General features: G+C 47.5%; 1 protein-coding gene across 1 annotated transcript in view; it reads right to left on the bottom strand.

Annotated features, from left to right (window-relative positions):
• Positions 1-13,791, bottom strand: part of HCRTR2 (hypocretin receptor 2) — a 1,670,131-nt gene that overhangs the window by 951,156 nt on the left and 705,184 nt on the right. Inside the window, exon 3 of the mRNA XM_078646799.1 lies at positions 1,521-1,764. Within this exon, the coding sequence (XP_078502925.1) occupies positions 1,521-1,764 (244 nt within the window). The remainder of the gene's footprint in view (positions 1-1,520; positions 1,765-13,791) is intronic.

The raw sequence follows: 13,791 nt of genomic DNA, 5'->3' as shown, positions 1-13,791 counted from the left end.
AGTTTCTTTAGATAGTACATCTTCGGGCCATATGTGATGTATTGTTGCAATCTTCCAGGTGTGTTTGAGGCTTGTTCCATAGCTGGGTTATGTCGATGTGATGAATGGTCACTCTGAAACTCTAATTAGTGTTTTATTGTGAATTTGGCAACAGTTGCTCTGTGATTTGCTGGACTCCAAAAAGGGAGACCTTTTGATAAATCGAACTGATGCTAACAGATTGAGACGAATGCAAGTCTCCCAATGTGCATTAAAAAGCAGTACTGTTTGCCAGTAATTGTTGCAGACATTGTCACTCCAGAAACGTCTTTACACCACATCTATACTACTATAATAAAGGAAGAACTTTCAGCCTTTGAGGCGGGTAAACTCGGGAACCACAGCGCCAATCCACACACCCGATACACCGTTGGAATCGTCAGGGTGTGTAGATGGTTATAGGCTATATAAATAAAAAAAAAACGTGATTAAAAAATTTACAGTAAAGAAAAAGTAGTCCCTCCGAAGTAGCGCCGGCCGCGACGTGCGTGCTCACGTCAGGAGCGCGGGGAGGAGCGGCGTCCAGGAGTGCGACGAGGAGCGGCGGACATGGCGTGGGGGAGGGGCGGTGACGGGAGGAGCAGCGGACAGGCCAGTGGCGGTTCGAGCAGCGGACAGGCTGGAGGAGCGGCGGCTGAGGTAAGGGAGCGGCGGACATGGCGCAGGGGAGGAGCGGTGATGTGAGGAGCAGCGGACAGGCCAGCGGCGGTGCGAGCAGCGGACAGGCGGGAGGAGCGGCGGCTCAGGTAAGGGTACCCATGTCGGGGCAGGCGGGGGTTGGGGCAGGCGGGGGACGGCCTGGGCGGGGGCCCGGGCTGCTGCACATTGTCAGGGCGGGGTTCGGGGAAGCCTGTTGCACCCGGACAAAGTCGGGACGGGCTGCTAGTTGTGTTATACAACATGTAGCAAGAGTTTTGCCAAAATGTGTTGAAGGAAACCATTGTCCCACGTAAAATGATTGTTAGATTATGTTTTGTGCACAATTCACTGCACATTTACAGAAACTCCATCCCCAAAATGTCAGATTGTACCAGAATAGCAAAGGGATTCCTTAAAATGGGAACAGGATTCTTTACAAGTTACCTACGTTCTAAGGATGACTATTCCTCCACTGCACATCCTATATCAGCAAGAAACAAGACATCCATGTACAGCAATTAAGTTAAATAAGATACATAATCAATGTAAAGAATGACTTCTTCTGTGGTGACATGTGGATAACAAGTGTGCACTACTCTTAATCAGCACCTTTGTGAGTGCCTTAAACAAAGATTAGATTGTATCAAGTCTATTTAAAATGTTTTTTCAGTCTAAGTCATCTTGGATGTTGCTCCTACTTTAATTTTAAAAATGTTCATCCAATAGGAAACAAAATGTGTTTCATTTATTGCCTTGTCTCTCAGATAATGCAGTAAACAAACTAAACTCACAAATGCAGCAGATATTTGATATAAGAGAGGCAACAAGTGTGCCAAACTTACCTGCCCAATGTTCATCACACACTGTAAACAGGGTGGTTTTATTGGCTAGCTCTGGGAACATGCTGCTGCACTCCATTACTATGGCTTGTGGAATCATTATGACACAGGACACGATCCAGATAATGACAATACTGTTCCTTGCTCGCTTGGCTGTGCTTTTGAACATCAGAGGGTGGCATATTGCATACCATCGATCCAGAGCAATGCAACTGAGAGTCAACACTGATACAGACACGGAGACAGTCTGCGAAAAATGAAAAGCATTTGTAAGCCATTTAGTTATCCATTTTAAACACGGTTTTGTTATTGTTCACAAACACACACGTTAACGGAGATACCATTACATGGATGAACACCCCCATCTCTAAGGATTTCGGGTTCTCATTACTGAATGAAGAGATGTCACCTGCTCAGCTAAATAATACAATAGGTTAGCAAGGATTGTTGATGCTGCCCTGAAATAGAATAGCATTAACTTGCTGAAGATTGCTTTAAACAAAGGCACTTTGAAGATAGCAATTACCATCACCACTGCCACCTACGTGGCAGACCTACACATTATAAAAACATCAGAGCATCTGCATCTTCCCGAACAGACTCATGCATTCTAAAGTGGGTCTTTAGGCTGTCAGTTCTGGCACGGAAGTCAAAGTAGGACTAATCAGATGACGGAAGTGCTATAGCTCTATTTGTCCCGCAATCGTGACACTTTATTTGATGTGCCAGTTATATTTAAGGTGATGATCTCCTAAATATGCTAAATATTTTAAAATGTGTCGCATACAATATTTCAACAATTAAAAAGTGTAACCATTATATAAAAAGATGACTTTCCATGTTTATGTAAAGTCTGGTGGCAAGAGAATTCGATTCCATTGTTCACTTTCCTTTGCTCTTAGGTATCAATAATTGTACCCACATGGTTCTTCAGCATCCACAGATCTTCAGTACATCATTTTCGTAATGGACGCCACCAACACTCCATCAGCGTGTGAGCTATATTTGATGCCAGGGCTTGCTTTTTTGATGGATTTAGTGGGTGCACACACAGTTGCTACATTTTTGACAGTGGTATTCCGCACATCATTAGGTTACAGGACGTTTTGGTAACATGTGGCCACTCTGTAGCTATACCGAATTGCTGCATGTGTACTTTGGGAATGGCTCTACAAATATTATCAATCATAACTTCACCCCACCCCTATACACCCATGTAAGTAACATTGACTGCAGGCATTTATGGAATGTCCGAAGCTTTCTCATGCTACCAACTGTAAAAATAAATATTTCCTGACTTTGTTGCAGGTGATACCCCATATTCCGTCTATCATTGTGTGGGAACCCTGTTAATTGATCAGCATCATGTGGTCTCAGTTGTTTTTCCAGAGTGTACGCCTTCGTGCTCTAGATGGACGTTTTAAGGTACTGATTCACTTTTCAACTCACGACAGCTGTTCGTTATGGAGTCTCATTCTGCACATGGACACACGTTTACGTTACCCGATTGCTATTGCTAAGGTTTGCAATTATAACGTTCCAATGCTGTGTGTTTGAAATGTTTATTTAAGGGGGTTTACATCTGGGCACTTTTTGCTCGCGTAATATTTGTTGTATCACCTTGGTACGTCTTTGCCCATTCTTGCTGTCAATTGGTGTCACAGTTTTCGTGTTAGCAGGCAGCGAAGTGGCACAGGATCTAGTGTTTTTTATATGTTTCAAATCTAGGTCATTTCTTAAAGAGTAGGTGTTGTTAATTCTGTTGCATTGGAGTTCCTAGCCTAGTAGTATTCGGGTGAGAGGTCGCTCACCACCGTGGGGCACAGGTCACTAGTGTTCTACTGTAGATGAAATTGCATCAGTAATATCAAAAGTTTAATATTTCGTGATGCCACAGTTTTACGCTGTTGATTGGTTGGGACGTCATAGTCTCCTGGTGGGTTGACATCACAGGTTATCCCTTTCATGAGGGTGGTTCTGGTCTTGGTGGTGCTCTATGTGTTGTGGTGACATTACATATGTGGTTTTGTGTTGCGATCAATGTGTGTAAGTCGTCTTGCGCTGCACGTTTGGTATGATGTGTTGGTAAGTGGCCTTGCGCTGCACGTCTTCTCTGTTTGTATGTGTGTAAGTCGCCCGCGCTTTACATCTTTACAAATATCTTAATAATTTTCATGAGGGAGGATGGGGGATATTGATGCACATTTTATATGTCGTATTTTACCCATCTTTTCCTAATTTGCATTGTTCTCTCTTTTGTGATGTTTTACTTTTAGTTGCATCCCTGAGTTATGAACATTACTGCTTTCTTGATCATAGTTCTTTTCTTTAGAATCGTAATTTTTGTTTTCTTTTTAAAAGGAAAGGGATCATGTTATATCCTAAGTTTTACATTTATATGTAATCTGCCTAGGTCCTCCTAGCTGCTCAGCCAGGGTGAGGGATGGTAACGGAATGTTGGTGTGACTGTGATGATTGGAATGCCTGGGTGCCTGTGTGGATGAGTGGTGACAGTTGGAGATGGGCTGAGCAGCTAGGCAGGTGGCTCCTGGTGGGGCTGGTGTTGGAGATGTAGGAGATGGTACATGGCTGAACTGAGATTGATACTACCCTAAACTGGAACCAATAAAGCAGACTTAAAATAATACTACAAGGCTGCCAGTGTCTCTGTGTGCAGGGCACAACATAACCCCTCTCTCCACGTGAAACCTCATTCTGACATTCCACTATCAAGATTCAACAAAGGAATAACCGGACATATAAACATACGTGAACCATAGTTGAAAGCACTTTTGCTACCCTCAATACACACTTCAAATGTCTTGATCATAGACGTGGGGTGCTACAGTATTCACCAGAAATAGTGTGTAAGATCATTATAGCCTCCAGCTTGTTGCACAACATCAGCATCTGACTGTCAGAATTTGAGACTGGTTGTAGTTTCTCAGGAGCAGAGATAACCTGTCTGTGTCAGCCCCTCCCCCCCAAATCATGACAGGTAACACACCAGAAGACACTGCTACCCAGAGAAAAAGCTGGGTCAGGGGAGAGAGAGGGGGGGGGATGGTAAGACATCTCAGCACATCTCAAAATTTTGCAAAGACTTTCTAGACATTCAAGTTTCTATATTGAGAGCCTACCACACATCATAAGAAAATACATAACAATTAAGAATAACTCCAAAGCCCAGACTCACTTTGGTGCTTACAGGATCAAGTAGAGAAAGCTCTGCAACTAGACCCACCAGCTACCACGATACAGCCAGGTAAGTGAGCCAAAAAACAATGGAGGAATACCAACAGTACAGAGAAGACAGAAAACTGCCTCCTGAGTCCTGCCTAAGAGTGAGCTAACTATTGAGGTGACCAATGATATGGAAAACATAAAAGGTGCGGAGCTTCCAGGGCTGTGTATCTTGTTAGGACCTCTATAAAACTATTTCCTTAAGGGCTGGGAAGGTACTTTTGTTGGCCAGACCCCTGAAGCACCCCAAGTATTAGACTGATTCCTGATTATTACGGGATTTTAATATAGACATTAACCTCAAACTATGGGAGCATCCTGGTTTGCTCTGAGGCCTAAAGATGAGAGGTAAAAGTCTGCAGGTGTCTGATTGACTAGTGAGTGCCCACATGTGCTTGAGCTTCTAGTTTTGTGTTAGATCCCAGTGGTTGGATAATATTCAGTCAATGATGAAAGACAGCATCCACACATATCATTCTGAGACACCATTGTTGTGCATACATGGTGTCACAGCCAAATTTGCTCTTGTAAATGTACTATGCACCTACACACACATCACTTACTTCTTCATCAGCATATTACAATTACACACATCATCCACCCAACCCCGTATGTATGTGTGATTTGTGCATAAATGTATGTCCTTGCATAGCGCAAACCTAGGCAAAATGCAGTAAAGTGCTATACAGGGTTAAATGCAAGAACATAGTCAACTAGTATTTAGAGGGTTAGCTGGTTTCTGGAGGCAGAAGTATCATGTCACTGCAGTGTAATACAATGTTCTTTAAAGGATGGATAAAGAGATGCTGATATAGATCCTAGGTGAATAAACTGAAAGGGATGGTTAACTTATTTGTTTTTCTTTTTATAGTTCTTTGTCTCTGTCTGATGGTGTCCTGGCTGCAAGTGCACAGAAGTCCACCAGAGATGGTTAGCTTGTCAGCCAAGACAGGCAGGGTTGCAGATTGTGGTAGCTTTACAAATGCTGATGTTACTTTTTTAAGATAAAGCAAAGTGATTGCAATGTTCAACACTCCATCAATCATCCCCTTTGGTTTTGCTTTTTTCACCCTTAGTTGCTGGGTATGCCCAGATGTGGGCCCCTTGCTCACTTTGCCACTGGATTCAAGCTAGCCTGGCTGATGACGGCTGATTAGCCAGAAACCGGTTCCAGGATGCTTGTTTCTGGTCCAGGGAAGACATGGCTTGGCAGATCGGGCTGGACTGTTCCAAAGAGGCACAGGGTCGGACTGATTTGCATATGGCCATGTCTGAACTGGGTTGGCAGAGTGAGCTAAAGAATTATGATGGATTACACCCAGATCAGTTGACTGGGGGTGAGTGCTTGCAATGTTCAACACTCATGGCCATCATCCCCTTTGGTTTTACTTTTTTAAGATAGTTTTTGTCAGTAAGGGGAACCAGTGCAGTTCTAATGAGATGAGGATTGTGTGATCATATTTCTTCAGGTCATGGATGCGACGTGCTGCAACTTGTAGGATGCCTTCAACTGTGAGCCAGTGTGGATTGTATCAGGCCATGCAGAGGGATGTTGGCATCATCCAGAGGCAAGAGTATGAGAGCTTGAACAGCAGGTCTGATCTTGCGTTCTATGAGGAATGGTTTACCTTATGTTAGTAGATAGAAATGGCGCAGGCCATTTTTATTTCCTTGACAGTGGGTACAATGAAGTTGAGGTTGTCCTGGATGACAGTAACAGTAGGTGGTGGCAGCTCCTGCAATACCGCTGAGCGCTGGGGGGCAGACTGCGAGGCACGCTAGTAATGATTTAAGATTGCTGTGTTCTCTTCTGCGTACTCACCCTCACTCCACCGCTATCTGCCTGTTCTTAAATTGTATTATTCGTGCTTTTAATAGCGACTGCTGGACTTTTTAAAATCGCTGCTCCTCACTAACTTTTTATTCTTTTACTTTCTTGCTGTGAGTTGTGCTCCCCCTGCCCCAGTCCAGCAGGGCACCCTCTTTGGTCAGTCCCTGAGCCCGGCAGGACCGTAGGCTGCAGTCTTGCTGGAGGCGGGGTTAGGCTACATATTGCACATGTCACCGCCAACGCGCAGCGGGCGCGCTGAAGGCGCGCTAAAGGCAAGCCTGTCTGCGCCCGTCCGCGGCCGTTCGGGGCCAGGGGCAGGGAACTCTGTCCATTTCATTTCCTACACAGCCTCGGCATTAATTCGCCTTCATAATCATTGGCCTTTCAGCCCCACCTCGCAATCTCGACTCGGCTCACTGGGTATTTTTTGTCCCAGGTCCGATTTCCAGGAATTCACATCTTCCTTACCAACGGCCCTGCCCCCTCCTGTCCCGTTTGGCCCTTGCGACTCCCTACCCCCCCAGCCAAATGAGTAACTAGCTCTATCTTGACTGTTAGCTACCTAAACACCCGCTCGCTGGTTAAACACCAGTTAGAGATCTTCCACTTATTGGATTCAGAGAAACCCGACATACTCCTAGTGACGGAAACCTGGCTCAATGAGGAGTCAACCCCTGACATTCTGGCAGCAGTGCCCCCGGGCTATTACATCCTCCAGACCAATAGATCTTCTGGTAAGCCAGGTGGTGGGGTCGGAGCCATTGTTAGACACTCAATCAGGTTTTCATCCCTAGAGGTTGCCACTATACCATCAGTCGACTGCCTCATTCTAAGACTTGAATCTTCCCTGTCCTCTCTCATCTGTGTTCTTGTTTATCGTCCCCCCCAACACATGCCTGGCTTCCCGTCGCTGTTCGGCGATATGCTCTCCCATCTGGTGACCAACAACTCAAAAGTGTTGATCATCGGTGATTTTAATTACTGGCCCTCGGATGCTAGGGAGAGCACCTGCTCTTCTGCCTTCACGGATCTCTTAGTGGGCATGAATTGCATTCAACATATCCAGTCGGCAACGCATATTAAAGGCCACGTCTTAGACCAGGTCTGGACTTCCAATCTGGATATCTCCCAACCCCTTATTTCTCCTTGTCCGTGGTCTGACCACTTTATTATTACGTTTTCCCTGAACTTTTTCCCCCCACACTAGCCAAACACCTATGGGGAATTTCTTGGCCAGGAACTGGAATAGGGCTGACCTCAATGAATTTTGTTCCCTACTTAGCGCTTCCTACTAGCATGAGGCACTGGCTTGAATCAGACAGCAATATTGTGGCGCCACTTAGACATCTTAAATTAAAGCGCCCCCACAATGCCCAGAGATGGTTCTCGGATGAGTTAAAAATTAAAAAACTTACACTCAGGCAGGCCGAACGTAGCTGGAGGCGCAATTATGCCCCAGAGAAAAAATTGTTATTCATGGCCCAGCTTAAAGATTATACACAATCTATTCTCCAGGCAAAAACTTTGTACTTCTCTAAGAGGATTACTGACTCCGCCACTAAGGCAAAAGATATTTTTTCTATAGTGGAAGAGCTCTCACACCCCAATAGAGTGACTATTAAACCCCCCCTCTCAAGCACTTTGCGATTCTCTTAACTCTTTTTTTGTGGAAAAAATTGTGAAAATTAAAAATAGCATTCCTCTTCGCACCCTATCTTCCACACTCACATCTGCCACTACATCTGCCACTAGAAACCCTCACACAGTGGTTCAGATACCCCCGATATCCGAGGAGGAATTTTTTGCCCTGTTAAAAAAGGTGGGTTCTGGCTCTCCCACAGACTGATGCCCTCCCCATATTTTACGGGAGGCTTTTACTGTCTGTCCCAAACCCCCTCTGGCACTTCTTAACAATTCCCTCCGGCTTGCCCTGATCCCTGACTCTTTCAAAACAGCCGAAGTGGTACCCATCTTGAAAAAGCCTAATGCGGACCCCTCCTTAATGCGCAACTTCCGTCCTATTTCCCTGCTCCCCTACCTTAGTAAAGTGCTAGAGGCCCTTGTCACTAACTTTTTGAGCTCGTTTATCGAACGTACCCAGTTCCTTGACCCGCAACAGGCTGGCTTTAGGCAGGCCCATTCAACTGAGTCAGTTATCCTTTCAGTAATGGAGGAGCTGAGGAGAGGAGCGGACCTTGGGATCAGCCAGGCCCTGGTGCTCCTGGATCTGTCGGCCGCCTTCGACACGGTCGACCATGATATTTTGGTCGGCCGTGTCAGAGACGCCGGCATCTGGGGGCCGGCCCTTGGGTTGTTCCGCTCCTTCCTAAGCAACCGCCATCCGGCTGTTTGCCTTTCCAACTACTCAGCGGACAAAGTTGAGCTGACATGCGGCGTCCCCCAGGGTTCCTCCCTTTCTCCCCTCCTCTTTAACCTATGTTTGACTCCCCTCATCCGGTCTTTACGGGGTAGCAATGTCATTGCATTTAACTACACTGATGACATCCAGCTAGTCTTTGACATTGACTCCTCCGACCAATCAATTTATAATTTTCAGTAGACCTTGTGTCTTATTAGTAACTGGATGGAGGACAATCACTTAAAGCTTAACCCCCGAGCTGGTCTTGGTCGGAGGTACCTCCAATCCCTGGAATTCTAATTTCTGGCCTTACGGCTTTGGCCCCCCCTCGCCCTTTCAACTCAGCAAAAAGTTTACGAGTCATTATTAGCAAGGACCTTCACATGAAGCCCCAGATTAGTGCGTGGTATCTTCTTGTTTCTTCCATCTTCGAAAAATCCGTAAGATCTCCCGATTTCTAACCACGGAGGCCCTGACTCTGGCTCTGTTGGCCCTTGTAGTCTCTAGGATTGATTATGCCAACTCACTATGTTGGCATCCCGGCGTACCAGCTAAATTGCTTACAGCTGGTACACAATCGGGCCGCGAGACTAATCTTCCATCAGCCCAGACACCTTCATGTTCGCCCCTTGCTTAAAGCCCTCCATTGGCATCCAATGGCAAAACGCAGCGAATTTAAACTTGGCTGCATCATTTTTAAAGCCCTGGCTGGCCTGGGCCCTGCTTTTATTTCTTCTCTTCTTCACAGCTATTTTCCTTCGCGTAATCTTCGTTCTTCACACTTGGCCCTACATATAACTCCCACTTTCAACTTCAAAAAACATGGCGGTCTCAGATTTTCTTTTCTCGCCCCTTCCTGTTAAAATGCACTACCCTTGGAGCTGAGACTCACTTCTTCTTACCCTTACTTCAAATCCCTTCTGAAACCTTTACTGTTTCGTCAAGCCCATGGATAATCACTTTCTTTCTTAAATATTCTATACTGCTGAATGTTCGTTTACCCAGTGCTCACAGCGCCATGAAACCGTTGGGTGTAAGTGCGCTACAAAAGTATTTTTAACATAACATTTAACATAACATGAATCGAAGTAACTGGGCACTGGTTGAACGTTGGGGCTTGAAGTCATCAAGAATCATGTCAATGGGGGGAGGGCGTGGCTAGTCTGGCTGCAACATGGCCGCTTTCTGAGCGAGCTCTGCCGGCTGAGGGAAGAATCCTGAAGTAATCCTACAACAACCGCAAGTGTGTGGACACGGTGACATCGCATTCCGGTGCGGAACCCCTGGTGCATGCAGTGATCTAGTTTCCCCAATGAGAGAGGAGGATCTGGACCCCCCGGCACCACTGTCTGCTGTGGCCGGACGACGCTGACACTGAAGGCCGGGCGCTATGTGGCTCCTCTCCGGCAGGCCCCAAACTCGAGGCCGGAGTCGTGCAGGCCCATCGCCGCTGCGGTGGCGGACGCCCCCTGTGGTCGCTGCCGGGGCACGGGAGTGATCGCGGAGGGCAGTGGGGGCCCGGAGCTGATGGTCAAGGGGCCGAATACGGAGGCTGCCACAGATTAACCATTCAAGGTACGGCCTATGGGGATTGTTGACGGCCTGGCGGGGTCGCCATTTTAGCCAATGTTGTGCATGATTATTGAGCGCCAGGACCCCGGCTGGAGGTTGCAGAGCTGCCGTTCTGCGTAGCCCTCCCCTGCGCAGTTTGCAAATGTAGTGCACTGCTCCCTGGCCCATGCGGTTCCCTGCTGTGTATGGTGGCTTATGATGGATGAATAATGCGGCGATGCGCCAAGTGACTTGCTGCACTTTGGGATTTATGGCCATATGGATGCACAGCTCTGCAGGGGCGGAGGTGCAACACTGCGCTAAGGTATCAATTGTTGATGACGAAGGACCCCTGAATCGGCTGAGATTGAGGGAGCTACACGTGGCTACAGCCGCCATCTTGCCTGAGAGGGTGATGCCATAAGAGCTCCTCCTCGAGGCAGTGACAGCCGACCTCTGTTCCTTCAGCCAAGTGGAACTATCCGAGGGCGGTGACTCTTGGACTTCTGGATCTGCTGCTTTGTGAGTGTGACTTTGGGCCTTCCTGTGCACTGGGAGTTGGTCCATTCATCTGCGCAATCCCCCAGTAGTCACCCTTATTGAGCATCTCGCTGTGTATTTTGCCCCTGCACTGGCCTGTTTGGTTCTGATAAACACATAACCTAAACTGTGATATGTGGCCGCACTAGTGAACCGTGCCTCAACATCGTCGAGATTGGATGGAGGAGGTGCTAGGGTTCCCAACTTCGCCTGCATAATAAGACGTGCGCTCAGGTCTGTCCCTCTGAACACCGGTGAGCTCCACTTGGCAGCGAGTCAGCCAAGGAGTAGTACCCGTGCGCACTGGCCTGTGCCGTATCCTCCCCTGGCAGGGGGCCATCTACCGCATGGAAATCATGGGCAAAACAAACGAGTCGTCAAGCCCACCGGGCCTGACCCGGAAACCCAAGGAGCTGCAGGTGGAGACGATGCCGTGGAAAGCCAGGGGGGTGATCTCCGTTCATTGATGCTGGAAGTGCGATCTAGTTTGCGCAACATTGATGCTAAATTAGACACTCTGACCTCTCAGCTGGACTCGGTTAAATCTCAAGTGTCCACACACAAAACTAGATTGGACTGCCTGGAGAATAGGCATACTGACTGAGTCCCACGAATTTCAGCAAGAAACGAAAGAGCAACTCCTGCACATGGATAAGTTGCTAACGGTTATCAGGGCATAGAATGACGACTTAGAAGCGTGCTCGAGACGGAACAACCTTCGAATCACTGGAATTCTGGAAACGACGGCTATGACCAAGATGGAGGTGTATGTGACACTTTCTGCACGAGCTCTTTGATCCTCACCTCTCTCCGGTGTTCGGAGTCGAGCGGGCACACAGGGCGCTGGGCCCGAAGCCACCGGTGGGCGGCACACCCAGGCCCATCCTAGCCAAACTGTTGAATTATCAAGACTGGGACATCATTTACGGTTGGCGCGAGAAAAAGGACAAATCACTCACAAGGGAAATACCATTTCTTTTTATCCTGACTTCACCCCGGCGGTGCAAGCTGCGCGGAGAGAGTTTCTCCCAGCCAAATGCCTGCTGCTGCAGGCACAAATCCCATACTCGCTTCTTTACCCTGCAAAGCTCAAAGTATCTCATGATGGGACGGCGCATTTCTTCACTGATGCTAAATCCGCACTTAAATTCGCCCAGCATGTTTGTGGTCCGAAATTGAAAACAGCGAGTGTGGAGAGTGAACAGGGAAGAGATCGCTTGAGTGATAACGACTGACCTGTCTTCTTGCCTGATTTGAATTCATTTTGCGCTGTTGCAAGTAAACGTATGCATGTTCTGTTTACTGTTCAGGCCGCACTTTATGTTTCAGGAAGACTACAAGATAGTATTGTTAATAATCCTGTTAATATGCTCTATTCTTGACATTTCTCCTCGCGCCTTCTTTATTTGTGACGCTATAACTCGTGGCATTCACCTGTGTCACCACGGTTGTGTTTACATTCCCCTCAGCCACCCTGTGTGAACAGGGGAGTATGCTTGTGCTCCCTCGCCCTCCTGGGGTGTTTCCCTAAGTTCTGTTTTCTCCACTTTTCAGTGGATATGGGGGCATTTGACAAAACCTGATTGGGGGTTTGAGGGGGTGGGCGGGGGCAGTTGGGTTTTTTGCATTGTGCCGGTCTCTGAGCTCTGAGTTGACTGTTGGGGTGCACTATTGGACTATATGTGATTGGGTGGTGGGGATTCTCACACTCGTAGCGAAACTCCCCTGAGGGTGAATACCGATGTAATTAAGATTATAACATGGAATGTACGGGGACTAAACGATAGCAGGAAGGCACGGTCCATTCATGCATACTTGACGAGACAGAACATCGCCGTCTGTTTCCTACAGGAAACGCACCTCAATTCGCAGCCATCGTCGAAACTGAAACACAGTAGATGGGAGGGTGTCCACTCTGCGATTTACTCCAACTATGCCAGGGGAGTGGCAATCCTTGTTCATAGGGGATTGGATTGGAGGGAGAATACGGTATATCTTGATCCAGATGGGCGGTACATAGTGCTTCACTGCTGCCTGAGTGGTAACCCAGTTGTGCTGGCTACTGTCTACGGGCCAAATGTGGACTCACCCGAGTTCTTTAGGGACGTCTGGGAAAGAATATCCTCCTCGAACTGTAATACAAACATCTGGGGTGGGGACTACAATGTAGTATTAAATGATACCATAGACCGCAAAGGTGCACCACGAACGCTACACCCACATACGTGCAAGGCCCTACATGACCTCATACTAGAGGGCAATCTGCTTGACATCTGGAGAGTTAGACACCCGTGCGCACGGGAGGGGACATGCATCTCTATTCAACACGCGGCCTGGTCCAGATTGGACTTTTGGCTGGTATCCTCAAATGCAGCCACCTGGACAACAAAGGTCTGTCACCTGGCCCTTTCTTTGTCGGACCATGCCCCGTGTCTACTTACGTTGTCACTCCCAGACATGCCTACACGGGCTTTCCGTTGGAGGCATTGATCGATGACGCATTTAAGGAGGAGATTAGGACTGATATCACAGATTATTTTGCTTTGAACTCCAGGTCGGTGACTACTGAAGCGACCTTATGGGACGCCTTCAAAGTGGTGATACGTGGGAAATGCATAGCCAGGCAAGCGGGGGTCCTAAAGGCCATCAGGGGTACCATAGCAACACTTGAGAGGCAGATCAAAAAGCTGGAATGTCAATTCTGTCTTCATCCCAGTCCCGAGGTGGCGGCGGAGCTGAAGGGGAAACTT

Source organism: Lissotriton helveticus, chromosome 6 (assembly GCF_964261635.1).
Source record: "Lissotriton helveticus chromosome 6, aLisHel1.1, whole genome shotgun sequence".
Taxonomy (NCBI): Eukaryota; Metazoa; Chordata; class Amphibia; order Caudata; family Salamandridae; genus Lissotriton; species Lissotriton helveticus.
Note: the sequence above shows the minus strand (reverse complement) of the source record. Positions and strands in the feature narration are given on the sequence as shown.